At 52.1% G+C, this 27,880-nt stretch overlaps 2 protein-coding genes across 6 annotated transcripts in view; both read left to right on the plus strand.

The window, feature by feature from the left end:
- Positions 1-13,893, plus strand: part of PNPLA7 (patatin like domain 7, lysophospholipase) — a 72,920-nt gene extending 59,027 nt beyond the window's left edge. The window contains exons 22-35 of one of the 2 annotated variants that reach the window (XM_080928198.1): positions 1,286-1,349; positions 1,886-2,054; positions 3,115-3,297; positions 4,079-4,197; positions 8,321-8,477; positions 10,312-10,428; positions 10,568-10,637; positions 11,116-11,232; positions 11,829-11,977; positions 12,234-12,386; positions 12,501-12,611; positions 12,704-12,788; positions 13,519-13,622; positions 13,756-13,893. In XM_080928198.1, coding sequence (XP_080784324.1) covers positions 1,286-1,349; positions 1,886-2,054; positions 3,115-3,297; positions 4,079-4,197; positions 8,321-8,477; positions 10,312-10,428; positions 10,568-10,637; positions 11,116-11,232; positions 11,829-11,977; positions 12,234-12,386; positions 12,501-12,611; positions 12,704-12,788; positions 13,519-13,622; positions 13,756-13,866 — 1,709 coding nt within the window. In that variant the 3' untranslated portion in view covers positions 13,867-13,893. The remainder of the gene's footprint in view (positions 1-1,285; positions 1,350-1,885; positions 2,055-3,114; positions 3,298-4,078; positions 4,198-8,320; positions 8,478-10,311; positions 10,429-10,567; positions 10,638-11,115; positions 11,233-11,828; positions 11,978-12,233; positions 12,387-12,500; positions 12,612-12,703; positions 12,789-13,518; positions 13,623-13,755) is intronic. The other variant, XM_080928199.1, reaches the window with a different exon arrangement.
- Positions 13,894-14,668: 775 nt separating this feature from the next.
- On the plus strand, positions 14,669-22,657 carry NSMF (NMDA receptor synaptonuclear signaling and neuronal migration factor). Of its 4 annotated transcripts, none has more exons than XM_080928203.1 (15): positions 14,669-14,788; positions 15,124-15,185; positions 15,692-16,192; positions 17,081-17,180; positions 18,234-18,302; positions 18,909-18,961; positions 19,476-19,565; positions 19,981-20,105; positions 20,338-20,421; positions 20,550-20,583; positions 20,672-20,742; positions 20,874-20,953; positions 21,041-21,143; positions 21,290-21,365; positions 21,463-22,657. In XM_080928203.1, exons 1-15 carry the CDS (start codon positions 14,718-14,720, stop codon positions 21,558-21,560), a joined length of 1,617 nt encoding a protein of 538 aa, XP_080784329.1. In that variant the 5' UTR covers positions 14,669-14,717; the 3' UTR covers positions 21,561-22,657. The 4 variants fall into 4 exon arrangements, with proteins under 4 accessions (XP_080784329.1, XP_080784328.1, XP_080784326.1 ...); XM_080928202.1 differs by having other exon boundaries at positions 17,105-17,180; positions 18,210-18,302; XM_080928200.1 differs by having other exon boundaries at positions 17,105-17,180.
- Positions 22,658-27,880: the final 5,223 nt, after the last annotated feature.

Consider the following 27,880-nt stretch of genomic DNA (forward strand, 5'->3'; position numbering starts at 1 on the left):
GCTTGAACTTAGGAGTTCAAGGCCAGCTTGAGACTCTTTACAGAGAAGGTAGAATCTTTACAAATTATCTCTTAATTGCACACTTTTGGAAGAACTTAATTTAGAATAATTTTTTTTTTGAGACAATGTCTAACTTTGTGGCTCTAGCCTAGCTGATCTGGAAGCATGTAGACCAGGCTAGCCTTGATTTATAAAGATCCTGATTGGTTTGTTAAGAATGGTTTAAGTCTCCTTGTGTTGCAATAATAATAAATACTAAATAATGAACCACCAACCCTCACTATTGCCAGCATCATAGAGACATATGGCATTTGCAGGGCATTTTCATCTCAGCCCAACTCGGCAGACTCTCTGGTTCCAGCTGTGGCTGTCCTGCAATTCTCTGCCGTGAACTCTGTTCACATTTCTAGCAACTGCCCTCTGTGGTTATTGTCACAATTACCACTAGCCCAACAGAATCAAAACTCTAGAAGCTTGTAATTTAACAATCAGGTTTATACCAGTAAATTCTTACTCCATAAGATGTCCACATAATAAACTCAGAGTCAATTGAAATGGTACAATCTGCCCACCTAGACAAGACAAATCACCCCATAATAATTCATCCCTATTAAGACATTATAGCTACCTGTGGCTATCCAAAGCCACACGGAGATGGTTCATCCTTGTTCCCCATCTTGCCTTCTTCCCCTCTCTTGGTTTCTCTCCCCTTTCCAAAACTCTGTCCCAGCCTTGCTTTTCCACTGCCCAATCACAGGCCTTGTGTTATCTTGTGCTGCCTCACCTGTACATCAGCCACATCCTTGTGTGTTGTTGGCTTCCCCATGGCTGGGCCCTTGTCCACTATGGCCATGCGAGGCAGCTTCCTGAGGTGCCCACTGCTCTGTACTCTGTATTTCCTTGGAGCTGCATGTGACCTTTCCTTGGCTAATTTGAGAAGCACCGGTATAAAAGCTTGTCAAATGCATGTGAAGGAACCAGATTTTGATCCGGGTCACTTTAGATGTGGTTTGGGCAGTCACAGGATTTCAAGCTTTACTGTCGCATGCGGCCTGTGCCACCACCATGTGCCCACACACCTGACTGCAGCTAGGATTGCAAGGACTTGGTTCACATGTCAACAGGAGCCCCAGATTTGGAGAGGCAGCCTAAAAGCTTGGCTCATCCCATTGCCAGCAATCCCTCCCAGGGAGCTGACCTCAGGACAAGATGTAAGCACTGATCCCGTGCTATTCCTAAGAGGTGGCTGCTGGGACAGACTTCTGAAATGGGTGGTTATTTTCAGGTCCTGTCCTGCTGCTGACCAGTGACAACATCAAACAGCGCCTTGGTTCTGCTGCTCTAGACAGGTGCGCCCCTGACCCCCTTGTGGTCTCACATGGGGAAATTTAGCCAACCTGAACTTCTCTCTTAGCTCTCCTGGCATGGTCCTAAGATGGACCTCATTATCCCTGTGTCTTGGTGTCTGCACATAACAGCCTGACCCTTGTCCTGCTATCCTTTCTACTCTATATATGTCCTTGGGTACCACTAGAGGTCCAGGAGGCAGCAGTCCCTCTCTAACATGTGGGCAGCTCTGCATCTCACGTTCTCTTAAGCCCCAACCTGGGGACCTGGCCACAGCCTCTGTTCACCTGCCCAGTTCTAAGCCTCCTCTGCTGCTCTGTGGGAGGGATGCTAATGAAGATGAGCCTTAGAGCCCATAGAAGGTGAGAAGCCAGCAATTGGGAGGAAGAGGCCGGCCAATCTCTGTAAGTTCAAGGATAGCCTAGCCTACAGAGTGAGTTCCAGGCCAGCCAATGCCATATAGTGAGAAACTGTAAAAAAAAAAAAAAAAAGAAAAAAGAAAAAAAGAAATGAAGGTGAGGTGCGCCCTGTCTTGCAGCATCCATGAGTACCGGCTCTCCAGCTGGCTGGGGCAGCAGGAGGACATCCACAGGATTGTGCTGTACCAGGCGGACAGCACACTCACACCCTGGACCCAGCGCTGCATTCGTCAGGCTGACTGCATCCTCATTGTGGGCTTGGGTGAGCAAGAGCCAGCAGTAGGTGAGGTGAGTGCTCGGAGGGACTTCCATTCCCAGAACCCTGTTCATCTTTGCTTTGGCTGAAATATTACTCAGAAGAGGGCCTACATATCTACCACCCACTCTTTGGATGCCTTTGCTGTATTCACTCCTAGATTATAGAGAAACAGAGGCTTATTTTATATCACTATGAAGTTTACTGTTTGGGGTGCTGGGACAGGGTTTCACTCTGTATCCCTGGCTGTCCCTGAACTCACTGTATGGCCCAGGCTGGCCTCTGAACTCAGAGATCCATCTGCCTCTGCCACCCAAGCATTGGGACCAGAGGTGTGTGCCACCTCCACCCAGCATGAAGTTTGCCTTTCTGTCAGTCTGTAGGTTTTGATGCAGAGCCTACCGTTTGGTCCATTGTTACGGCTGTTTGTCTGCCTACACAGTCTGCATTTGCCGAGAGTAATGAGCCAAAGGGCATGTTTCTTCTTACTCTGCTGCCAGTGCTGAGCTTCTTGTTCTCAGTTTCCCTTTGTGGATGGCGGCAGGTATGGCCAGAAAGCTCCATGTCCTTCCCGAAAGGAAATCTCTGAGAAGCAGTGTCTTCATTTTGATTAGTGTTCCTGTCTCTCCTGGTGTGCCTGCTCAGCTCTCATTTCAGGCGTGTCCTCTGCCTGTCTAATACTGGAGCAGCTAGATTCCTCCCCTGTGCCTTGTGTCCCCATTGTGGAGGAGCAGTGCTATTCTGTAAGGGTAGTTTCTCCAAAGCTGTGCATTATTTGTGAAGGTCGTAGCACATATTCACATAGAGGTGTTTGAGACACCGGACACACTCCTGTCTCGTGCCCCGCGCACCCTTACAGCCTTGTTGGCCACCCAGCATAAACAGTTGAGTGGGCCATGTGGCCGGGCTATTATCAACCCCAAGATGGGCCATCTTTCTAACCCAGCTTCTAGCTAGACCCATTACACACTGTCCTCTCTGGGGCCAGCCATCAGGGTAGTGTTGAGTGTGAATCTTGGGGACCCCTCTGTGAATGTCCTTGGCTCTATACTAGCTTGCCTGTACTTGCTGACCAGGCCCCCTCTCCCTCAGCTGGAGCAGATGTTGGAAAGCACAGCTGTGCGTGCCCAGAAGCAACTCATCCTGCTGCACAAAGAGGATGGTCCAGTGCCTTCCCGCACAGTGGAGTGGCTCAACATGCGAAGTTGGTGTTCTGGCCATTTGCACCTCTGCTGCCCACGCCGTGTCTTCTCTAAGAGGAGCTTGCCCAAGTTGGTGAGGCCTGGTGGTCTGGCTCAGTGAGACTTGGCCCTGACTCCATCTCTGGCCTCCAACTATATATTCAGAGCTGTCTTCCTCCACATTTATGCAGCCCCAGGGCTTGTGGGTTCTGGCTGGGCTGTGTCTTCTGCTGCTGAACTCTTGACTGTGACCTTAACTCTTGGGGTTGCCTTGCAGATGAAGAAAGGCAGGCACAGCATGGTGGGGGCACAAGCACAGAGCCCATCAAGACTTGGGAACCTGAGCATGAACCCAGGAGTCTGTGCTTGATTTAGGTTCAGGGTTCAAGGCTGAGCTCCTCACATTTAGCCAAAACCCCAAAGAGATCTCACGGTCAGGTCCCTATGCTATCCCTTCAGGACAGAAGCAGACACGTCTTCCTTGGGTCAACTTTAGTTCTTTGGGCCCAGTGTGAAAACTAGGTGGTGCTTACATGTCATAGCCCATTCAAAACCCACAGCTCAACGGATAGCATCCTGTTAGCTGCATCTCTCTGCTCAGAACATACGCCCCTGAGAGTACTGTGTACACATGGGGCCAGTGGAAAGTCTCTGGTGGGACATCCCGGGGGCTCTGTGGTCTTAAGTAGTCTAGAAGCTCCCTCCAGGTGTGTTTGTCTTCTGCTGGCAGCCCCCAGGTGAGCTTGGACCTTTGCAGGCACTTTGGTGCTATTAGGGCTGTATTCTGGGAAGGACAGGATCTGAGACAAATCAGGACATGCAGGGTTTTAGCTGAAGAAATGCTTAAATCTCTGTCTTCCTTTGGCTCCTCTCAGGTTGAGATGTACACACGTGTTTTCCAACGCCCACCAGACCGTCATTCTGACTTTTCCCGCCTGGCACGGATGCTAACAGGCAATGCCATTGCCTTGGTGCTTGGAGGAGGTGGAGCCAGGTGAGTCCCCTTCCACTGTGTGCTGGGGGGGGGGGTTATGCTCACTGTCTTTACCCCTAGCATGAAGAAGATGGTAGTGTGGTTCCGTAGATGAAGAGACCCTTGGACTACTCTATATTCTCAGGATAGAGTCTGCATGGATAGCAAGGGTGTGATCTGCATGCCTAAGTATATGGGTCCATGAACATTTATAGCCCAGATGTTCTAGATTTCCCTGATGCCGGGTGGTAGAAGAAAACGTGTATTGTCTGAGCATCTATGCTTAGAAGCATTTGTTTGGTTATCATGAGCCTCCTCTTTAAATACTGTCTGTTCCTGTTCTTTGCCGATTCCCCAGTGGGATCCCCATGAGGGTCTTCTCACTTTCATATACTCTCTTTGTAGGAATGACCAGATGTGCTCATGAACTAGAGAAATAGCCTTTAGTTCTCTGGGCTCTGGGTTCTTCACAGGACTTTTAGCCCATGTAATTCCTGCCCTGAGTTGTCATCTGATCCTTCTGAGCTGAAAGAAGTGGAGGCCCAGGGCATCACGGGGAAGATGAAGTGTGATCTAGACATGCACGAAGGGCAGCATCTCCTAGGAAGAGGGTGCTCTGGGGCTGGCCTCAGCTCAATCTGGTAGTGAAGCGACACCACTGCATCTTTTTTTTTTAAAGACTTATTTATTATATATAAATACACATTATTCAGACACACCAGAAGAAGGCATCGGACCTCATTGCAGATGGTTGTGAGCCACCATGTGGTTGCTGGGATTTGAACTCAGGATTTCTGGAAGAGCAGTCAGTGCTCTTAACCTCTGAGCCATCTCCCCAGCCCGACACCACTGCATCTTGAGGTCCCGGGGGAAGCTGGCCTAGCGGAGTGGCGTGACAACCTCCTCTGCCCCGTAGGATGAGGCCCTGGCCCTTCCTGTGGCTCTGGATAGTAGAGGCTCAGAACAGTTAGGTCTAGACTGGGTCCTGGTTTTCAGGTCGATGACTATTCCACTTTGTTCAAGGTATTCCTTTCTGGAGCCTTACAGGAGTCCTTTTAACCTGTTGTTCTGAGTGGATGTGGTGGTGTCTCAGCGCTGCTGCCAGTCTCGCCTATGACCGGAGTCCCCGAGGCCCTTTCACATTTGGAAATCTATGAGGTTGAAACTCTAGGAAATGTTTCAATTTTCATTGTTTTATTTTATGTATGTAGATATTTTATCTGCATGTGAAGTTCATGAATGTCTGTTGTCGGCAGAGGTCTGGAGAAGGTGTCGGGTCCTCTAGAACTGTAGTCACAGACAGTTGTGAGCTGACATGTTGGTGCTAGGAATTAAACCCAGATGCTCTGGAGGAGCAGTCTGTGTGCTCTTAGCCACTGAACCATCTCTCTAGTCTCAAAGTGTTTGGTTTTTTAAAATAACCTTTGCTTTTCTCTGTTCTCTCTACCCAGGGCTTAATAGTGGTACCCTAAGAGAAGCCTCCACTTCCTATATCTTCTTAAACTCTGTCTTTGTTCTATTTTCTTAGAGTTTTTTTTTCAATTATATCTTTGCTTTTTATTTTTTAAAAAAAAAGATTTATTTATTTTATTTTTATGAGTACACTGTAGCTGTCTTCAGACACACCAGAAGAGGGCATCAAATTCCATTCCAGATGGTTGTGAGCCACCATGTGGTTGCTGGGATTTGAACTCAGGACCTCTGGAAGAGCAGTCAGTGCTCTAACCACTGAGCCATCTCTCCAGCCCTTGAGTTTTATTTTTGTCTATTTTGTTTTGTTTCTTTTTACCTGACTCAAGCTGGCCCGAAGCTTGAGGTTGTCCTGCCACAGCCTCACAAGTGCTGGTGTTAAAATGTGTGCCATCATGTCCCAGCCCAGATGCCCTTCCTCCCATAGCGTTCTCTCTTCCGCTAACTTGCTGTGACCGAGGCTGACAGTGGCACAGCTTTTATGTATTGCTTTGTTTGCTGGCTCCCAATTTTCCATACATGCGCATGTGTCTAGGTTTGTCCCCTCAGAGTGATGACTAGCGTTTGTGTTCTGGGGGTGGGGGGAGGGTCCATAATGAGTTGCCCTCATATCTGCATTTTGACAGCCTTCCTTCTATTTAGATGCTTGGGTTTTCTGGTTCCAGTTATAAAGAGCAGAATTATAATTATCTTTTTTCTTTTTAGTAGATGTATGTTTTTCTTTCCTCTTGGACAAATACAGGAGTAGGGTAGTGATACCATTTACACCCCACCAGCCATGTGTGAGAATCCCGTGATGTTGAAGCCACTGTGGTGGGTGTGCAGCAGCTGGTCTGTTGACTCAGATTTGTAACTCTGCAGGCTGTTACACCAGACTCACTGGGCCCTCACTCCTTGTTGCAAAGTGTCCATTTAAAGTCTTCACCCATTTTGAATAGATTGAGAAAAGTCTTAATTTCTTCTTCCTGAGTCTTTAGGCACATTTATCCTCCAGCCTCTGGTTCTCTTTCAGTGGCAGCTTTGAACGAAGGCACTAAGTTTACATCCTTCTCTCGGCATCTCTGTATCTCTGCCTCTCTGTGTGTCTCTGCTTCTGTCTGTTTGTCTGTCTGTCTCTTTCTCTGCATGTATGTGTGTGCATGTGTGCCCATGCTTGTGAGCGTGTTTGTGACAGTGGTCCCAGAGGACAACCTCAGGTGTCATTCCTCAGGTATCAGGTACCATTGCTTTTTGAGACAGGGTCTTTTACCTCGGAGTTTGCTAAGCAGACTAGGCAGCGCCCCTCCCTCGCTGCTGTCCAGGACCCTAGCAGCTTCTCAGTAACTATGTAGCTAATACCTTACTACTAGCCATCTGCAGTGGCCTTTCATATCTATACTGACTCTGCTTCCAGTAAAGGCTTTTCAGTCCTTTTGTAGCTATTCTGTAACACACACACACACACATACACACACACAGAGAGAGAGAGAGAGAGAGATACATATAGACACCCGGGCACACACACATATATACAGACACACACACTGATACATAGGCACATACATACACATACACACACATAGGGACACACGGACACTCATATACACATACAGAGACACACAGAGATACACACACACAGGCATGCACAGACAACCACACACACAGACACACACACACTGGTATGAAAGAGCATTGGACAGCCCAGCTATTGAGGGAAATGAGGGTGAATCTGAGGCCAGCACAGGCTACAGTGTTTTAGAAAATAGCCAAGAGCAGACATTAAAGACCTGAAATCTAAGCAGACATTAGAAAGTGTCAACAAAGCGAAAGTGTGGGCTTTGAAAGGACAGATGGGGAAGAGTGAGGTGTGGAGGCCCCGTGAGTGTCAGGCAGGCTGTCACAGGTGCTCTGATTTCAGGACAGCAATGTCCCTGCTGGCACCAAGGAGTTACACCGAACCTCTCTTCAGCTGTGTCTGCTCTGCCGTTACACTGCTTTGCTGGTTTCCCCACCGTGGTTCTGCATTCGAGGTCTATGATGTCTGTTGGTCCTGTGTATAGTCCCCACTCTGTCTGTTACCAATCTTGCCTTTGTTTCTTCAACTCTTATTTTTCGTCATTTGTTTGTTTGTTGTTGTTGTTGTTTGTTTGTTTGTTTTTTAAGGAAACACTGTCTCTCTGTTCCTGGAACTTACTATGGAAACCAGGCTGGGGGCTGCCGAGAAGACCCAATGGTCAAAAGCACTGGCTGCTCTTCCAGAGGACCCTGGTTTAATTCCCAGCACCACATGGACTTCTTTTCTCTAAATTTTCTCATTTCCATTTTTCCTAACCACAGTAAGCTAAAACAAAACAAAAACAACAACAACAACAACAACAAAAAACTGGTTCACTTTCCTGGACTCTGGTGCTCTGGTGGAGTCAGCAGTGCATAGAAAAAGCCACCCTGACTCTCTCTTAGTAAAGCCCGCCTTCCCTTTCCAGCCCTCCAGAGAGAGGGATGTGAATTATATTCAGACTTCTCTCTCGGCCTTTGTGTCTTTGCCCCGTTGTCTGTGGTCATGCAGACTCCGGTTCTGAGCAGGGAAGAGTGGTCCAGTTTGGGGCAGCTGCCTGCCAGGCCTTCACAGGGCATAGAGCTCACGGGCTGGCCTGGTTCCACTGCTGATTTTCTTTCTCTGTTCTTATTGGTGAAGAGGGTGTGCCCAGGTAGGTATCCTCAGGGCACTGGCAGAGTGCGGCATCCCTGTGGACATAATCGGAGGGACATCCATTGGGGCTTTCATGGGTGCTCTGTTTGCCGAGGAGCGGAGCTACAGTCAGATACGTATCCGGGCCAAGCAGTGGGCAGAGGTAAGTAGGTAACCACCCTCGGGAAGGCTCTACTTTCTAGTAGACAGGCACACAGTTCCAAGTATGGCGTCTGTGGCAAATGGTGGGAGATGGCCAGAAGTAGGCACAGAATAACCCGAGGAGGGCGGGGAATGTGGCCAGGCAGTAATAGGAGCTGGTCTGCTTTATGCTGTCTTAACTGATAGGCTTACCTGGGGACAGCATGGAGGCCATGTCACTGAGCTAATGGTTCCTGTAGTCTCTGGAAACCAGTCACTTAAGATCAAGAACCAGTCAGATGTCTTTTTTTTAAAATTAATTTTTATCCTTGAGAATTTTGTGTGCATGTACAATAAATCAGGATCTACCTCCCACTTACCCTCTGGAGCCCCGTTAATCTCCTAGCACATCCTCTTTCTACCCCTCCCCCAACTCCTTCGATGTCCTCTCCCTCCCCAACCATGCCTTGGGCTTCTAAGGCAAAGGCAAGAAGGGGTGTTCAGCTTCAGGTTGATTAGTGTGGATCATTCCAGCAGGCTTTGGGGGCATTTCTTATTGCCTTGTCCCTAGCCCTACAAGACTTAATAGAAGGGAGTATGGCCTTGGTGTAAGTCAAACCAGGGAGGAGCTGTGGGCTCCAGGCTGCACAGCAAGTGGAACTTCTGTTAGTGTGTTAGTGCAGCCTTGTCATAAATGGACACCAGAATCAGAATCGAGACATCAAACGGAACCAAAGGAAACAGAACAGGTTCCTTTAGCTCCTTGCTTCCAGCAGGCAGGCAGCTCATAGCCTCAACAAGGCCGGGCCACTCCTGCAGAACAAATGGAACCCTGCTGAATTCATACGTGGGATCAAAAGACTGTGTGCTCTCCTTTTTCAAAGAAAAAAAAAGGTGGTCAGCCTTCATGCAGAAGTTGAGAATCAGCTATTTGCTGCATTCACAGAGGGAAGGACAAGCCTGAGGTTCTCTGTCCAGAAATATTTCTTCCATGGAATGGGTGCCAAGAGGGGAGGGGGGAAGGAGGGAGGGGGGGTAGAGAGAGAGGGAGAGAGAGAGGGCGAGAGCGAGCGAGCCAGGTGACACATCCTGTCTTTAGTGATGTGTCAGCAATCACTGGGGGTGGCCTCTAAGATCAGTGGCCACAGGAAAATGTGTTCAGTTGGTGCAGAACAGCTTAGATGTAGTTCTAGGCTGGGAAGCCCAGCCCAGGACCTGTGAGAATATTCTCCCTTCCCCCCTGCTCACTTATTGCAGCAGTGTGAGTAGCCGGGGTGCTTTGGGCTGGTCCTCCCACCGTCCTGAGGGTGAACTAAGCTCTGGTACCCTGCCAAGGTAGCCACCATGCAGGAGGCTACTGCTGGACTTAACGGAGGTGGAGCAATAGACAGACATCCCAGCCAGTCATGCTGAAGAGGTGCATGACATTGGGGACCATTTGTCCAGCAGCTTCCCTGGTGCAGGCTGGCTCAAGCTATCTCATTCCTGTGATTACCTTTCCAGAGCTGGTGGCTCTGTCTAGCCATGTGCTCCTGCTACTGTAGCAGCACAGAGGTCTGCCAGAGCCCCAAGGATCTCAAGATCTGGCTGGGTGAGGAAGGGGCAGGAGGCATGGAGCCATGTGAGGCTGCATTTTGACTTCAAAGCCCTGGGAACGTCTGCTGCCTCCTTTTGGCCCACACTAAGGCTCTGCCCCACAGGGAGTGCTCTCCTGAAATTTCAGGCATTTGGACCTTGGATTCTTTTGGCTTCTTGTGTTCTGAGGCAGAAAGCATGTGCTGTTCCTGTATCCTGCTTTAGCAGAGTCTCATAGGCCGGAGTGTGATTTCCTCAGTAAAGGTCTCCCGTGTCTCTAGGACATGACATCAATGGTGAAGACTATACTGGACCTGACCTACCCAATTACATCTATGTTCTCTGGCACTGGCTTCAATAGCAGCATCAGCAACATCTTCAAAGACCGGCAGATTGAGGTGTGTCTCTAGCTTACCTGGCTTGCATTGGCTGCTCAGTGGGCTTGGTCCTGTCTTGCTTTCTCCATGTTCATTTGTCCCTAGATGGACAGGGGACAGTGAGAGAGGAGGTGTCTTCTGATCCCTGTCCTCTCCACAGGACCTGTGGCTCCCCTACTTTGCCATCACCACTGACATCACAGCCTCTGCCATGCGGGTTCACACAGATGGTGAGAGCCTTCTCCAGCCAAAAGTGTCATAGGGTCAGCTCAGTCATGATAGCGGTTCTAGGATCACAGGCTGGCTTGGGATTGTTGAAGGCACTGAGGGTCTTACAAAGCAAGAGTCACAGGCACGTCCTGATACGGTAGGTAGAGGGTGTCTCTGCCAGGAGCACTTGGTGAATTAGGGCAGTCAGGAACTGACTGGTGGGTAAACTGGTATCTGGCGGGGAAAGGGACAGAAGGAGGGGCGTACTCGGGCAAAGTGGGATTTCTGGGGACCACCTGTTTTCAGGGCAAAGCCCTTTGGTGGTAAGAGGTCTGGGGGTGGTCTGCAGGTTTAGTGTTCTCCCTGGAGGTTGGATCTACGGGCTTTCAGACTGAAGAGCTACGGCTCTGATTCTCAAGGGCAGGACAAGGACCACAGAGGGCAGAGAAAGGCTCCTCCTGTCTGGCTCCTTCCCACCAGATCTCTTTGATGCTCCAGGCTCTCTGTGGAGGTATGTCCGTGCAAGCATGTCCTTGTCAGGCTATATGCCCCCACTCTGCGACCCCAAGGATGGACATCTGCTGATGGATGGCGGTTACATCAACAACCTCCCAGGTACTGCAGAGGACGCGGGAGTGCCCCCATGCTGGCACATAGTTCTTTGGTCATTCTGCCCTGTGGCTGTCTGCCACAGCCGCCTCCACACCAGGAAGGCTGGGGTGGTACACGTTTTCCTTGGAGTATGCCAAGAGAAAATGTCAGGTTGGCATCAGCTGCTAGAGAACACATGCGCGTGTGCCTGTGCATGCGCGTGCGCACAGCATGCTCCTAGCATATGGCTTTGCCTGTTAGCACAGCAGCGGCAGAACAAAGGCCAAGGAGACAAACCAGGGGCAATTGATTTCCATCTGTGCCCACAGTTGGAAACTAAGAGCCTGCAGGTGCCGAGTGTGCTGTGAGCGAGGTCACACTCACTACCTGTTGGCTGCATTCTGAGAAGGGCTCAGACACTCCTGAGCTACACATAAGCTGAGACATTCGATCTGCCTCCATAGGCCCAGGAAGAGCACTAGAGAGGGTCCCCTGGTGGAGCCACCAAGAGAAACAAAAGCCCTCTTGGTGCTTAGAAAAGCAGGGTCTGCCTCCCATCTGTTTTTCCCATTTCTCCTGGAGTGCTGCCTCATACCCTGGTTTTACCTTTTTCTCTGTAGCGGATGTAGCAAGATCCATGGGGGCAAAGGTTGTGATTGCCATCGATGTTGGCAGCCGGGATGAGACGGACCTCACCAACTATGGTGATGCCTTGTCTGGATGGTGGCTGCTTTGGAAACGCTGGAACCCCTTGGCCACAAAAGTCAAGGTAGATTTGGTACCAAATGGACAAGATAGGCTCTCTGGGGCTCATCTCTCATCCTCCTTGAGCCATCCCTCGGGATGTGGAAGCATCTCCCTAGTTCAGAGTCCAGTGCACCAACTTTGGGACAGGATGGGCTGAAACGGTTTCATGGCTCACTAAGGTCACATCTTCCAGACTCTGGCCCAGAGCCCATCATGTTTCTGGGTCAGGAGGGATGGGGAGGGAAGGCCATGGTAGGAGGCTCAAGCATTCTTGGCAGGTGTTGAACATGGCAGAGATTCAGACACGACTGGCCTATGTGTGCTGCGTCCGGCAGCTAGAGATGGTGAAGAACAGCGATTACTGTGAGTACCTGAGGCCTCCCATCGACAGTTACCGAACCCTGGACTTCGGCAAGTTTGATGAGATCTGTGTGAGTAGCAGCACCTGGGGTTTAGTTATGATGGTGGTAACCGCTCCAGCCTCTTTTCTAAGAGCACTAGGAGGGGCTTCCTCAAGTCCCTGATGGGGCCTCCTATGTACACAGGAAGTCGGGTATCAACATGGGCGGACAGTGTTTGACATCTGGGTTCGGAGTGGTGTCCTAGAGAAGATGTTGCAGGACCAGAAGGGAACAAGCAAGAGGAAGGACTGTGGGGTGAGATGGCAGGAGGGTCAGATCGGGAAGGGTGGAGGTCCTCTGCACCAGCCCGAGACAGCTGATGTGCCACACTTTGTGCCTTTCTCCAGGTGTTCACCTGTCCCAATGCCTCCTTCACGGACCTTGCTGAGATTGTGTCACGGATTGAGCCGGCCAAGGTGGCTGCGGTGGATGGTGAGTTAGATCTCTGGGAAGTGGGGCAGGAAAGAGGTAGTCAGACTCCACTACGCCAGACCCTCACTCTTGCCCTTGAAGAAGTCACCAGCTCTTGAGCTCTGCTGGACAAGGTGCTCAGTATTGTTTCTCCACTGTGTCAAGACCCAGAGCCCAAACATGGGACTGCCTCCTGGGCCACCCGGGCCTTGTCACTTGGTATAGTATCCTAACCACACCATAGACCTTAAGGGGAGCTTATATGAGGCCTGAGGGCCACGTCCAACAACCGTGGCTCTGATCTACAGCCCTACAGTGGGGCCATCAACTACCATCCCTTCTGCCGTCCTGCATCAGAACATGTTCTGCAGAATTTCCATAAAGAACTTGAAAGATGGCCTGGAGTCTTCTCAGCGTGAGAGCTCCAGGCACTGAACTGGGTTTGTGCTGGTATTTCCTAATGCAGCCCTGAGCAGACCCCCATGCGTGGTTAGGGAGTAGGTAAGGAGGGCCAGACTACTCCATGTTTTTGTGAAAAACACACAGGACACATTGTGGAGTGAGATGAACAAAGGCCAAGGAGATGCGTTGCTGGGTCTTTGCAGCTTCCTCTGGCCCAGGACTGAACGGGCATGTGAGGGGACTGTTAGCGTGGGGCCAGGATGGCCATGTTCTGCTTCAGTTTTAGCTTTGCTGGGCACAGCCACTGTCTGCAGAGAGATGACCAATGTAGCCCTTTCTGCTGCTCCAGATGAGTCTGACTATCAGACAGAATATGAGGAGGAGCTGCCAGTCACCGCCAAGGAGACGTACGCTGACTTCCAGAGCACTGGGATCGAACCGGACTCTGACGTGGTGAGCTGCTGGACCCTGCCTCACCTGCCCTGTTCCCTGCCTCTGGAGCTACTTCTTCCCTCCAGGTGATGCAGCCTGGGGTCTATGCAATCCCCCACTTTGCATTTCTTGACCATGTATGATTTGCTTTCAGGAGTATGAGCCCTCGATGTCGCAAGGGCCCCCCAGCTTGACTTCCCCAGAACAGTCCCAGGACTCCTTCCCTTGGCTCCCTAATCAAGATGACCAGGGGCCAAGACTGTAACATCCTTCCTGACCGGATTAATACAATACAGCACCTGGGCCTCACCCTTAGACGGAGGCTGCACCCACTCCTTGGAGGCTGTACTTCAACTGCCTAACAGATCTAACTGGGTGGTATATCCCTCTGGTTTCTTACAGGGGCGTGGGCTGTGTATTGGGGTCACGGGCCTCTTCTCTTCCCTGGCACCCTTCATATCCCCACAGCAATGCTGAGGAGCACTGCAGCCTCTGTGAGGCTTGGGAGTGTGGAATTGGTATATTAATAAACGTCATTCCGATTGTGTTGCTATTTTACTGTGCTGTAAAGGTTGCAGGGGCAAAGAGCTAGGTGGACCTTAGGTCCAGAAGGTCAACAGGGTGGCCCCCATGTTCTCTTAGGACCCTTTTGCTGGTACCTGAAACCTTCCAGACAGCACCTCTAGGCTAGGCAGGTCGGATGCTCTGAGTCTGGAGGAAACTAGGGTTTCCCCCACAAACCAACGGTTTCTTAGGGCATACATGGACATTCACGGGCCCTGGCCTAAGGGGAAGGGCCTCTTTTTTACGCCCCCAGGAAGAAAGCCTCCAGGAGGAGCCGCCTTTTAGCCACGCCCATATCAGTCATCATGGGGGTGGTGCCAACTCGGGCTAGGCGGCAGGAGGCGGAGCACCGCCCCCGGGTCCAGCCGCGGTCTCCTACAGTGGCTGGACGCGCTGGGTGCTGGGTGCGGCCATGCGGGGCCCGGGCCTAAGTGTGACCCTGACCCTGAGGCCGAGACCTAGCGCGACCTCAGGCACCGTACGGCTCCCCCGGCAGAGGCGGCGGGCGCGGGGCGCGCTCTGAAACCCGGGGGATGCGCGGGCGCCGTGACCATGGGTGCCGCCGCCTCCAGGAGGAGGGCGCTGAGGAGCGAGGCCATGTCCTCGGTAGCGGCCAAAGTAAGGTGAGTGCGGCGGGCTGCCCGGGAGGTCAGGCAGCCGCTGCTGGCTCCTCTCCCTGGTGTGTGCTGCTGCCCCAGTACCCCGTGGTTTTCCTGTTCCGACCGGAGTGGGCCTCGGGCCTTAAAACCTGACGCCCACAGGCTGGGCAGATTGGACAGAAAGCAGTTGGAGGTCTGTGACCAGGATGCCCTGGCTCTCTGCGATGGGTGGAGAGAGCCCACTTCTCATGTTGATGTGGAGGGCCTGGGTTGGGGTGGGTCTGGTAGGGAGGGTCTTGCCAGTGTCAAAGGCTGGTAGCCAGCATGTACTGACCGTGTATCCTCTGCCTACTCTGCAGAGCAGCCCGAGCGTTTGGAGAGTACCTGTCCCAGAGTCACCCTGAGAACCGCAACGGTGCAGGTAGGGACACAAGAAACAAAAAGGCTGTGCTGGGTGAGTCCTTAGCCCCGGGCCAGGGCCAGTGGAGTGCAAGCCAGCCCAGGTCCCTTGTTGGCTTTTCTTCCTCACATTCCTTGCCCTCCAGGGCCCAGAACCCTAGGAGGAGCTCCAATCACCCATCTCCATGGCGCCCTCCCAGCCTGGGTTGTTGGCATGGCAACAGGCCTCTTGGCACCCCCAGGGCTGGCACCACTGTCTGGGGGCCAGCTGGTGGGGGGAGGGGATATCTGCCTGTCTGTTCTTACTTCTGATGATTATGCACAGGTAGTAAGCCCTGCCTGCCGCCCCGAGCCTCACTCTCACTAGGGCTTTGGGCCCAGATAATCAGAGAGGCAGAACCTTTTCTAACAGCCACAGCCCCCCCTCATTAAGCTTGGTGCTTGTTGGGTGCGTGTTACCTTTCGTGTGCCAGAGGACCGGGAGGGTAGACTGTGAGGCTGAAGGTTCACCTAGTGCCTTTCCCTTAGACCACCTGCTGGCTGACGCCTACTCTGGCCACGACGGGTCCCCAGAGATGCAGCCTGCACCCCAGAACAAGCGCCGCCTCTCCCTCGTCTCCAATGGCCGCTATGAGGGCAGCATCTCAGATGAGGCAGTCAGCGGGAAGCCAGCTACAGAGGGCCCCCAGCCCCGTGTGTACACCATCTCTAGAGAGCCAGCCCTGCTGCCTGGCTCTGAAGCGGAAGCCATTGAGCTAGCGGTGGTGAAAGGGAGGAGGCAGCGGGAGCGGCATCCTCACCACCATAGCCAGCCCCTGCGTGCCAGCCCAGGCAGCAGCCGTGAGGACATCAGCAGGCCCTGCCAGAGCTGGGCAGGAAGCCGCCAGGGCTCGAAAGAATGCCCAGGATGTGCCCAGCTGGTCCCTGGTCCCTCCCCTCGGGCCTTTGGGCTGGAGCAGCCACCTCTGCCCGAGGCTTCTGGCCGCCACAAGAAGCTGGAAAGGATGTATAGTGTGGATGGAGTGTCTGGTGAGGGGCCTTATCTTTGGGCCTGGCAGGTTTGGGGGTACCTGCTGCTAGGGCCTCTCTCAGATGGCAAACAAACCTGCCACAGTTTATCAAAGATACTTCCTAGAGGAGAGGGCTGGGAGGGTCTTGCAGACATAGAGAACGTGGCTTAACGGAAGATCAGACTGTCTTCAGAAGCTACAAGGGAAGGGGGTTGTTTGGACCCTGAGATTATTGATGTGAAGCTGGGAGGGAGGGTTGGGATTCCCTGAGGCCTGCTGTACTTAGTAACTATTCTTAGCTCCCACCGTAGGACAGTCCAGCAGCCATGCCTGGGCTGCAGAGAGTAGCTCTAGGGGCCCTGGGAAGTGGACAACTCAGCAAGGCGGTCTGCACTCTGAGGACCTCCTACCCTCTTGTGGGGATAAAAGGAGGGAAACAGCTGGCAGCTGAGAAGGGGGACAAAGTGTGACAGTGCAGAGATACCTCTGAGAATGTCCCTCACACCAAACCTTTAAAGGGAAAGTTAAACAGAGAATACCTCAAGCCAGGGGCTAGAAAGAGCTCAGGGGCTAAGAACACTTACCACCAGTGCAAGAGGACCAAGTTTGGTTTTTAGCACTCACATTAGACAGCTCACAACCACCTGTGAACCCCACCAGGGTCAGGCACCTCTAGCCTCTCCTCCTCCCCTCCCCCTTCTCTCACAAAAATAAAAATAACAAAAAATAATAAAGTGAATCTTTTTTTTTTTTTTTTTTTTTGCCACAAGTCAGAGAGGGTGGATGGGTGATTATGTCCCACCCTGAGCCAGCTTTTGTCTCTACTTGAGAATCATCCTGCCCCTGGGCCCAGAGTCTCTTCAAAAATAGAGAGGGGACAGGGCTTCAGGACTCCTGTCCTTGCCAGTCATAGCTTCTTCTTTTCTTTCAGATGATGTCCCCATCCGTACCTGGTTCCCTAAGGAAAACCTTTTCAGCTTCCAGACGGCAACCACAGCTATGCAAGCGTGAGTTCAGCGTCCACGGCCGGGTGGTCTCTTCCTAGGGCTCAGGAAGTACTGACAGCTGTTGGCTGGGCTCTGGCTCAGTCCAGGGCTTCTTGTGAACAGCTGCATGTGCCAACTGTGCGGGATCTGTGGATGGGCCAGGCTGAGGCTCTGAGCCCCAGCAGGCAGGCCTACCTGCTCCCTCAGACCATATCCTAACTCCGCTTCTCCCTGCCTTTCCTCACTTACACTCAAGAGTACCTCCTGTATTTAGACTGTCCACTTAACCTCGGCCTGTTATCTTCGTTTTTGCCAGAGGACCTGACCCCTGTATGCAGCTGATCACATCATCACTAAGTAGTGTTTTTTTTTGGGGGGGGGGGGACTGTTCTAACCCTCATGTGTACCCTGAACTCTAATCTCATGCTGCTCCTGTGTGACAGGTGACTATTACCAGAATCTCTTGGAGGTCTGCTCTTCTTTACCTGATATGCATCTAGATTTTCCTCCCAAGGATATGCCTTTGAAGCAGAGTCCCTCACCAAAACAGTCCCACCCCAACCCTAATTGCTATGGCAAAGTGCACAGGGCACAGGCAGATTTCAGTAGAACCAAATCCCAGCCTTGCCTGGCTAAAACTCAACATCTGGTGGTGTGGGCCAGTGACTCGGCCTCTAACCTGTTGGGAGGAAACTACCGTCAGGGGACCTGGGGGGACTGAAGGAAGACAGGCCCACACTCACGGTGTCTTCTTTCTCTTGCTGCCTCTTGACACTGTGACTTCAGCATCTCGTAAGTATGCCATGCACTTTGCACTTAGGGGCACAGCCATTGTCCTGGGGACCCTCCCACCCTTGGATAGAATTCTGCAGGTCAGGGACCCTGGGCCTGGGCAGTGAGTAGCGCTAAGCTCCCATTGGTCCAGCTTCCCGTGGACAACTAGGCCGCAGCAGGGCCTGCTGGGAGCTGGGCCTGGGATGCCCCACTGAGCCCCCGTGCTTGCACCTCTGTCTCCACGTCTGTGTCCCTACTGCCTTCAGCCAAGGGCAGTGCTGACTTGCGGCGGTTTCTCAGGGTATTCAGGGGCTACGCGGAGAGGAAGCGTCGGAAACGGGAGAATGATTCCGCGTCTGTAATCCAGAGGTAGGGCCTGCCAGCCACTCGCCACCAGGGTCTATCTCTGGTCTGCACTGGCCTGGTCAGGGCCCTCCTGGCCCTGGAAGACCTGATGGGGGAAGGGTGGTGGTGACCACTGGCCTGGCCCTGCTCTGGGGACGTGGCAGGCAGGAGGCCATGTGGCCAGGCTGCATTTCAGCCTCTGGACCCATCCTTTGAGGGTATATTGATAGTCATACTGAAGCTACCTGGCCCAGCCATGTCTTTGTAACCCTGAAGACCAGAGCTGTCCATCCAGTGGCACAGCCTACCCTCTCCAACTCCCACACACCTCAGAGGTGTGTCTGGGAAGCTGGACATGGGGTCTTGGCAGGGCACAAATTTAGGGGAGAAAAAGAACCTTGTCTCCCTTGTGGGTAAGGGATACTCTGAAAGCCCCAGAGCAGCTTGTGGGTTCAGGTAGAGGATGTCTGCAACAGAGGAAGTTTCTGTGAGAAGCTCCAGCAGGGAACAAAGATGGAAGGAGGAAGGCATCATGCCTCTGCTCTGGAGTTTTGGATGGGGCTCAGGAGCAGGCAGGAGCCAACATCCACCCTGCTGTGGACCCTCATCACCCCACACTTTCTCCTTCAGGAACTTCCGTAAACACCTACGCATGGTTGGCAGTCGGCGGGTGAAGGCCCAGAGTAAGAGGGGTCTTGGGGAGGTGGGCATCGCTGTGCTTGGCAGTCTGGGGCTTCTTGGCAAGCTGGGCTTTGCATGTTGGCAGCCCACCTCCCTCAGCCTGTTCTGGCCCCACATACGTATCTACAGGCAGCACTGCCCATTGGCCTGTCCTGGCTTCTCCTTAGCTCTTGACCCCTCTCTTGTGTTCTGCTCCTGTCCATCTCCTCTGTCTCAGTGTTCTGTCTTGTCCCCAACAGTGTTCTACCTCACCTAGGCCTCACTTGACCAGTCCCCTAACCTAGTGTTCTGCCCTGAGCCCACAGTAGTCCACCCTCATGTCCTCTGAGTCCAGAGTCTCTAGTATTCTGTGCCTCTACATGAGCCTTACTGTTGGTCTTAGTCCACTCCGTGTGACCTCAGGCCCGACCCCTGTCAGCTTCTGCCTCTCTGCACACCCAGCCCCCGTCCCAGGGCCTGAGTCTGCCCGTTCTTACCCCCTCTGGTTAATGGGGGTTTTGCTCTCACTCACTGCAGCGTTCGCTGAGCGGCGCGAACGGAGCTTCAGCCGGTCCTGGAGCGACCCCACCCCTATGAAAGCCGACACTTCCCACGACTCCCGAGACAGTAGGTGTCCAGGTGCAGGCTGGCCCACTTCCTGACCTTCCTGTAGGCCCCATATCCCTGTCAGGGTCCCAATGCCAGTACCGCTAGGCTTCTGCGCTTTTGCTCTCTGAGCCTCAGTTTACCTGTCTATGAGATGGGAATACCTGGTATTGCCTATCTCTTAGTTGGGGTTAACTAATGGCTAAGCAGTGCTGACAGGGGCATCTATAAGGTGGCACCCGTTGTCTCTTAGGGCATTCTTGGCCGCAGGTGACACCTGTGCTGGGTCCCAGCTTCACATTCTCTCTTCCTGTGTGGGGCTGCTTCCCACGGGTGTCAGTGACTGTAACCTTCACACCTACCCAGAGACCCTTCAGGACATGGTTGGGCTCTGGGGGTGGTTTGCCACTCTCCTCGTGACCCCTCCTGCCTGCAGGCAGTGACCTGCAGAGCTCACACTGCACCCTGGATGAGGCTTGTGAGGACCTGGACTGGGACACAGAGAGAGGCCTGGAGGCCATGGCCTGCGACACTGAGGGCTTCTTGCCACCCAAGGTCATGGTGAGGCCCACTTAGGTGCAGCACAGCCTTGTCCCCCTACCCGACCCTCTATACCCACACTCCATCCTCGACTTGGGGAGGGGTCTCCAAGGCTTCACCTCAGGGGTGAAAGTCCTTAGGGTCTCAGCCCTCTGCTTCCTAGGGGAGTTTCAAAAGTTAGGGTTACAGGGGAGGTGGGGGCTCACTCCTGACTGTGAGGTGTACCTCACAGGGCTTTTTCTGATGCCCACAGCTAATCTCCTCCAAAGTGCCAAAAGCTGAGTACATCCCTACCATCATCCGCAGAGACGACCCGTCCATCATCCCCATCCTCTACGTGAGTGTCCTCCCCGACTCTGCAGCCATACAAATCCTGGGTACCGCGCTCCCTCCGGGTCTAACTACCAGTGCCTTAACGCCCTGGGGACCAGCAAGGGCCCTGATGTGTGACCTGTCTGTTTTCAGGACCACGAGCATGCAACGTTTGAGGACATCCTGGGTGTGTATCCCGCTTACTTCCTCTGGTGTCTGTCAGGATGGGCGGGCTTGCATGGGGAGGGGCGGTGCTCATAGCCCTCTGCCCACAGAGGAAATAGAGAAGAAGCTGAACATCTATCACAAGGGGGCCAAGATCTGGAAGATGCTGATTTTCTGCCAGGTAGAAGCAGCCTTTCCTTTCTTCCCCAGGAGGTCAGTGTGGGAGCGTGGTACATTTGTGGACTGTGTGTGTGGACACCTCATCCTAGCCTCCCTCTAGTTCCCCTGAGGCCTGACCATGACCTCTTTCAGGGCGGCCCGGGACACCTTTATTTGCTCAAGAACAAGGTGGCCACCTTTGCCAAAGTGGAGAAGGAGGAGGACATGATCCAGTGAGAGCGGAGGGCGCCCTGGGCTGTGGGAGGGAAGTCTTGAACCCGGTCCCTCCCTCCACTGAGGCCCATCTGTCACTCCACCAGCTTCTGGAAGAGGTTGAGCCGCCTGATGAGCAAGGTGAACCCCGAACCGAATGTCATCCACATCATGGGCTGCTACATTCTGGGGAACCCTAACGGGGAGAAGGTAGGGGCTCCAGATGTGCGAGGAAGGCGGGCAGGGCCTTCCCTCTGCTTTAGCCCTCCTCTGGAAAGCTCTCAGGCCTAGGGTCCTGAACAAGGAGGGTGGGCCGCGCTCTTAACCCCAGACTCATGGCCTTGCCCTTCCTGAAGCTATTCCAGAACCTCAGGACTCTCATGACCCCTTACAAGGTTACCTTTGAGTCGCCCCTGGAGCTGTCTGCCCAAGGTGAGTCATCCCCACTGCATGGTTACCGGGCTGCCTAGGTTTTACTCTCTGGCGCCCGTCAGGCCTGAGCTCCTCGGCCTTTCTCTCTCCTGCCCAGGGAAGCAGATGATCGAGACCTACTTTGACTTCCGGCTGTACCGCCTGTGGAAGAGCCGCCAGCATTCGAAGCTGCTGGACTTTGATGATGTCCTGTGAGCAGCATGAGCCATGCCCAGGCACCACCAGGCCATTTCCTCTGGGCTGGGAACCTAGAGCCGGGCCACCTCTTGCTTCCAGGACCGTGTGGCCCTGCCCTTGCCCACAGCCACTTCAGGGACCCTCAGACGTTGCTCAGGTTCTCGTAGGGTCTGGTCCTCACTGTACCAGTGGGCCACAGAGGCCACAGTCCTGGTGGCCCAGATTAACAATCTCAGCTCGTGGCTTGTGGCCTCTTAAATGGCCAGGGCATCGACCCGCCATGCCTCGCCTGGAGGCTGCAGCGTTGGGAATCCCCTCTGTGGGGTTCATAGAAATAAGTGCAATTTTTTTACACCCCCGAAACAATTTGAAGGGAAGCAGCATTACTAACTAACTAGTTCAGCACTCCGCTACTAGTTACAGTGTAGACAACCGGCCCAGTGTGTGTTCAGGTCCTCCTGTCCCCCAGCCTCTCAGCCCTGCTGTATTTGATCACCAGCACCAGGATGGCCCATCAATGTGGGGCTGGTTCTGTCAGGCTGCCTAGCCTGCCCCAGTCTACACTGGCCAAATCTGGCCTGCTTTCACCCCTCTTGTCACCCCTGGCTTACTTTGACCTTGTCCTGGCAGGGGTAGCCTGGGTAGTAGGAAGGAAGAGCCTCATCTCCCTCTTGTCAGGGGAGGCGCTGGTTTGCTCCCTGTTGCCCACCTCCTCATTTCCCTTGCTGCCGTTGAACTCGGCTTTTCCCAGCCTTGGTCTGGAAACCACAGCCCAGCACAGAGGCCTAGGGGTGTGATGGGACCAGCGGGGGCTGGGCCCAGGAGGGCAAGAACCTCACCAACATTGTGATGGTGGTAGTGGGGGCCTATATCTGTCACCCCAGGCTGGAGAGTCAAGTAGCTGGTGAACTGTGAGGTCCCCATGACTCCCTTCAGTCTTGCCCAGGGTCTAGCAGAGTAGGCTCTCTTGTACATAGTTGGAGCTTGGGGGCAGGCCCCCCTTTTGTAGAGCCTGGGGTCTGAGGACACCTGGCTGTGTTCCCTGACCCAGGGGAGTTAGGATTGGGCTCTGAAAAATGTACGATATCCCTTAGAGTGACCATTAAACTCGACCCTCTGCTGCAGCTGCTGTGTGGGTCTTCTCATTTGCGACTCAAATGTGCGTACTAGCCTGAGTTCACTGCTGCATGGCTTCCTTCACACCTGGGCCATCAGAACAGCCACCTTAAGGCTATGTACCATGGGAAGATATGGTAGGGATCTCCCAGAATGTCCACCAGTACAGGTAGTCGAGACACTACCTTCTCCCTGCAATGGTAAGAATCAGGGGGCGGGGGCTTGGGGAAGGTTGCTGGAGAGATGGCTCAGTGGTTAAGAGCCCTGACTGCTCTTCCAGAGGTCCTGAGTTCAATTTCCAACAACCACATGGTGGCTCACAACCATCTGTAATGAGATCTGACGCCCTCTTCTGGTGTGTCTGAAGAGCTACAGTGTACTTGCATACATAAATAATTTATAAAAATGGAAAAAAAAAAAAAAGAAAAGAATCGGGCAGGGGTCTGAGGTCCTAGAAGAGGGTTAAGCAGAGTCTGAGGTGAGCAGAAACCACCTGTATCCCAACCTCTTTTGGGTCACCCTGTTCATGTGGCCAGAGCAAGAAGCCAGGGGTAGCTACAGCCTCAGTTGTGAGCCACGTGCCCTCCATGCCCAGGGTACAACCAGACATAGCTGTTTGATCATTACCTGTCCAGTGGCAAGGACCCAAGCAGCTGAGCAAGTCAAGGGCTAGGGATGCACTGCTGTCACCATATGCAGCAGAGCAGGTCAAAGCCTGGTGGGCTTGAGGCTAGGTGCTGGGGACCACCCTTCTGAGGAGCTTGCCACCTGGACACTCCGGGGAAGACCAGAAAGAAGAAGGCACGGTTTGGGTGCCACCATGAGCATAATTTTAGAAGACTGGCCTAGGTTAGTCTGTATTTTCACTTAGGTGCACATGCTCTGTGAAAGTAATGTAAATCACATGATCGAGCATGTGTGTGTGTGTGTGTGTGTGTGTGTGTGTGTGTGTGTGTGTACATGCTGCTGTTATGCAAGTGGGTTCGTGTTTGTGGTTCCAATCTCCCAGCGCTGCTGTTTGGAAGGCACGTTTAAGGCTGTAGTCCTGACCTCGGTCCTGGAGCAGGCAGACGTTTGCTCTGAGTGGCCCTATAGGCTCAGCCTGGGGGTAGCACAAGAGCTGCTTCCAGCCCTGAAAGTTGGCTAGACCAGTGAGTGGGGTTTGTGTAGTCCACAGCCCAAGATGTCCTCCAGCCTTTCTAAAGCACCCATTCACTTTTCTCAATCAAAATCAGCAGACAGCCACCAAAAACAGTTGGGCGGAAATATTTGAAAACATAAAGTGTTAATATCTTTTTGTTTGAAGCTTTTGTTTTTAATTCCCAGATAGGGTCTCACTGTGTAGCCCTGAATGGCCCAGAACTGGCTATGTAGATCTGGCTGGCCTTAAACTCACAGAGACTTATCTCCCTCTGCCTCCCAAGTGCTGGCATCAAAGGCATTCAACCCTACACTCAGCAAGAATGTTTTAGTGTCTTAATTAGAGTTTTATTGACACCACGACCAAGGCAACTTTCATAAAGGAAAAATTTAATTGGGCTGGCTTACGGTTTCAGAGGTTCAGTCCATTATTGTCATGGCGGGAAGCATGGCAGCGTCCAGGCAGACGTGGTTCTATATCTTGGCCTGAAGGCAGCAGAGGGAGACTCTTCTACAGGCAGTAAGGAGGAGTCTGGATCACACTGGCCAGACCTAAAAGCTCCACTTCCACAGTAACCACTTCCTCTAACAAGGCTGCACCCCCTAAGAGCACCACTTCCCACGCATACTCAAATCATTACGTTCCACTCTCTGGTACCCACTGGTTTGTTCAGACAAGTCTGTGGGGACCATACATTAGCCATAGCATAATGCAAAATACATTTATTCCAAGTTCAAAAATTCCAGTGTCGGCACAGCCTCAACAATGTTCAGAAGTTCGAAACTTCTTCTGAGATTCACACAATCTCTTAATTGTAATCCCCTATAAAATCAAAATCAAAAGGCAAATCACATACTTCCAACATCATAGGATACACATTATAATTTCAAAGCATTTCAGTGAGGAAACACTAGACCAAAGCAAGACCAAAAAAAACCAGCTGGGCAAACTCCAAACTCTGCATCTCCCTGTCTGACGTCCAAGTCCTTTCAGCTTTGTTGACAGCAGTGCAATTCTTTCTCTTGGGCCGGTTCCACTTCATGTTAGCAGCTTTCCTCAGCAGGTATCCCACGGCTCTGGCATCTCTAACATCTTGGAGTCTCCAAGGCAACTTCAACTTAATAGCTTCTTGTTCCAGTGTCTGGGTTCCACACATGATCTTCTGGGCTCCTCCGAAGGGCTGGTGTCACTCCTCCAGCTCTGCCCTCCGTAGCACTCGAGGCGCTGGCTGACTCCACTGCTGCTGTCCCTGGTGATCATCCAGTTACTGGCATCTCCAATGCACTGAAAATCTGTAAGCCAGCTCCAATGAAATGTTTGCCTTTATAAGAGTTGCTTTGGTCATGGTGTTTCTTTGCAGTAATAAAATCCTAAACAGAAGTTAGTACCAGGAATGGGGTCTCATCTGGACTGGGAAGGGCCTCCACAGTGACACTTCCTCTAACAAGACCACACCTCCTTCAGTAAGGCCACATCTCCTAACAGTGTCACTCCCATGGGCCAAGCATATACAGAGCACCACAGGATGTGACTGTGAGTTTGTGGTGCCAAGAAGTTGACTTTAGGGCTTCAGGCTAATACACAGCATTCTACCGTGAGAGGTACAGCGCCACTCTCTACCACCTTTTAAATCTTATTTTGAGACAGGGTGTCACTAGGTCATGCTGCCTTTGAAGTCATTCATTCTATGGTTCAGGCTGACTTTGAATTTACAGTGCTACTGGGCAGCCTCTTTAGTGACTTAATTACAGCCTATTAGCCTCAATATATAAAAAGCCTTTTTAGATTGCTCTTCCAGAAGTCCTGAGTTCAATTCCCAGCAACCACATGGTGGCTCACAACCATCTGTAGTGGGATCCGATGCCCTCTTCTGGTGTGTCTGAAGACAGCTACAGTGTATTCACATACATAAAAGAAATCAAATCTTTTTTTAAAAGCCTTTTTAATTAAAAATATTTTATGGTTCTGTGTGTATGTGTGGGCACATGCTTACGAGTGCAGGTACTTACAGAATTCAGAAGCCCTCAAGAAGAGAAGTCACAGCAATTGTGACCTGCCTAACATAGGTGCTGCCCTGGCTAGTTTTATGTCAACTTGACACAAGCTAGAGGCATCTTAAAAGAAGGACGCCCAATTGAGAAAATGCCTCCATGAGAGCCAGCTGTAAGGCATTTTCTTAATTTGTGATTGATGGGAGAGGGCCCTGCTCATAAGTGATGGCATCCCTGGGCTGCTGCTGATGTTAGGCAGGTCACAATTGCTTGTGACTTCTGTAAGGACAAGCAGCAGTGGCTGGCTCCCTGCCACATTCTCAGAGAGTTAACTAACAGCCATCTATGCAAATGCAGCTGGTTAGCTGTCCACACTGTGCCCAGGAAGCAGGGTATTGCCAGGTCATCCAGGTAGTGTCTTGAAGGGCAGACTGATCATTCAAAGGATTTGCGAGGTGGGGTTGGTTGGTTTTTGGTTTTTCGAGATAGGATTTCTCTGTGTAGCCTTGGAACTCTCTCTGTAGATCAGGCTAGCCTCAAACTCACAGAGATACAGAGATCTGACTACCTCTACCTCCCGAGTGCTGGGATAGAGGTGTGAGCCACTGCTGCTGGCTAGTCAGAGTTCTTAGGATTCCAGAGGAAGTGTGGCCAGGGCAGCCAGAACCCTGAATACCACCAGCTGAAGGATACCGCTGAAGGCGGATAATGGTCTCCCGTCCACTAACTTCAGAAGAACAGCATGAGGTCATTCAGCCTTCGCCCGTGTCTTGTTTGGTGATGGTCCCCATGTAGGCCTCCTCTCAAGTATGGACACTCTGGCCTTTGTGTTCGGGCTTATCTACAGAAGTCCAAGTGGATACCCCAAGGCAGTTCTTGGACTGGACGCACACCCTAGCAGAGTGCTTTCCTTCCAGAGAACCAGGCGTGGGTACGGGAGCCGTGCCCCTGGGGTTGGAACATTAAGCACCTGCTAAGTGGTGGTTCTCTTGCTACCAGTGCTGAGAATAAATGTTTAGATGCTACAGCAGTCACACCCTTCATTGGGTACCTTGCTTGCTGGGGCAGAAAAGGAGTGGGACTTATTTCTGAAAGGGCCCCAGCAACCTAGAGGAAGGCAGGCCAGCTCTTCTACGTGGGGAAGCTCCCACTTCTATGTGAGTTGTTACTGATTCCCCCTTTACTTGGGGCCTGGGAATCAGAACCAGGAACTGTAAAGTTTCAGAAACCACCCAACCCCACTTCAAAGTCTACTTATGCACAATTTACATGAACTCAGAACTGACCCATCCCCAGGTCCCTACTGTGGGACCTAGTGCTGCCAAAGGAGACAGTTCGCCCACTGGTCTTGAGCTCACATCCCACTGAGGGTGAAACTCAACATCAGAATCTCAGAAATAAGATTCAAGATGCTCCAAGCAGAATTACTTTGCTACTAAAGAACCAAAAAGACAGACACCAAGGACAGGAACACAGGGCTAAAGCTATGCTCAAAATACTGGGAAGTTCCAGCTAGAAGGAGGAGGAAGAAGGGGAGGAGGAGGAGGGAGGAGGAAGAGGAAGAAGGAAAAGAAGAAAAGAGGAAGAGGACGAGGCTGGAGAAATGACAGCGATTAAGGGACTGTCTTCAGGCTCCATTTCCAGCTCACATGGTAGCTAACAACCTTCTGTAACTCCCACAAGCACCAGGTACTCACGTGTTGTAGAGACATACACACAGGTAAAACCCTCATACACATAAGATAATAAATCTTTTAAAAAGAAAAGAAAATCAGACTGATTTCTTATAGTCCTCCAGGCTAAAGTGAGAAATCTAGGAATTAGGGTATGGTTCTTCTGGGGTCTCTCCCAGCTTACAGATGCCATCTGTCCCACATTCATTCATTCTCACAGGGCCAGTGCTCTGTGTCCCTCAAGTGAACGTGTGACAGTTATATTCACCGCATGGAAGTCCCCAAGGATGTCCACATCCAATTTGGATTCTAGTTCCATGAGTTACATTCTGAGTTACATTTCCCCAACTTCTGGCTATAAAGCCAGGTTCTCACAAACCCTCTTTTTAGGTGCGCGCGCTCGCACGTGTGTGTGTG

This window comes from Micromys minutus (genome assembly GCF_963924665.1).
Source record: "Micromys minutus genome assembly, chromosome: 13".
Classification (NCBI taxonomy): Eukaryota; Metazoa; Chordata; class Mammalia; order Rodentia; family Muridae; genus Micromys; species Micromys minutus.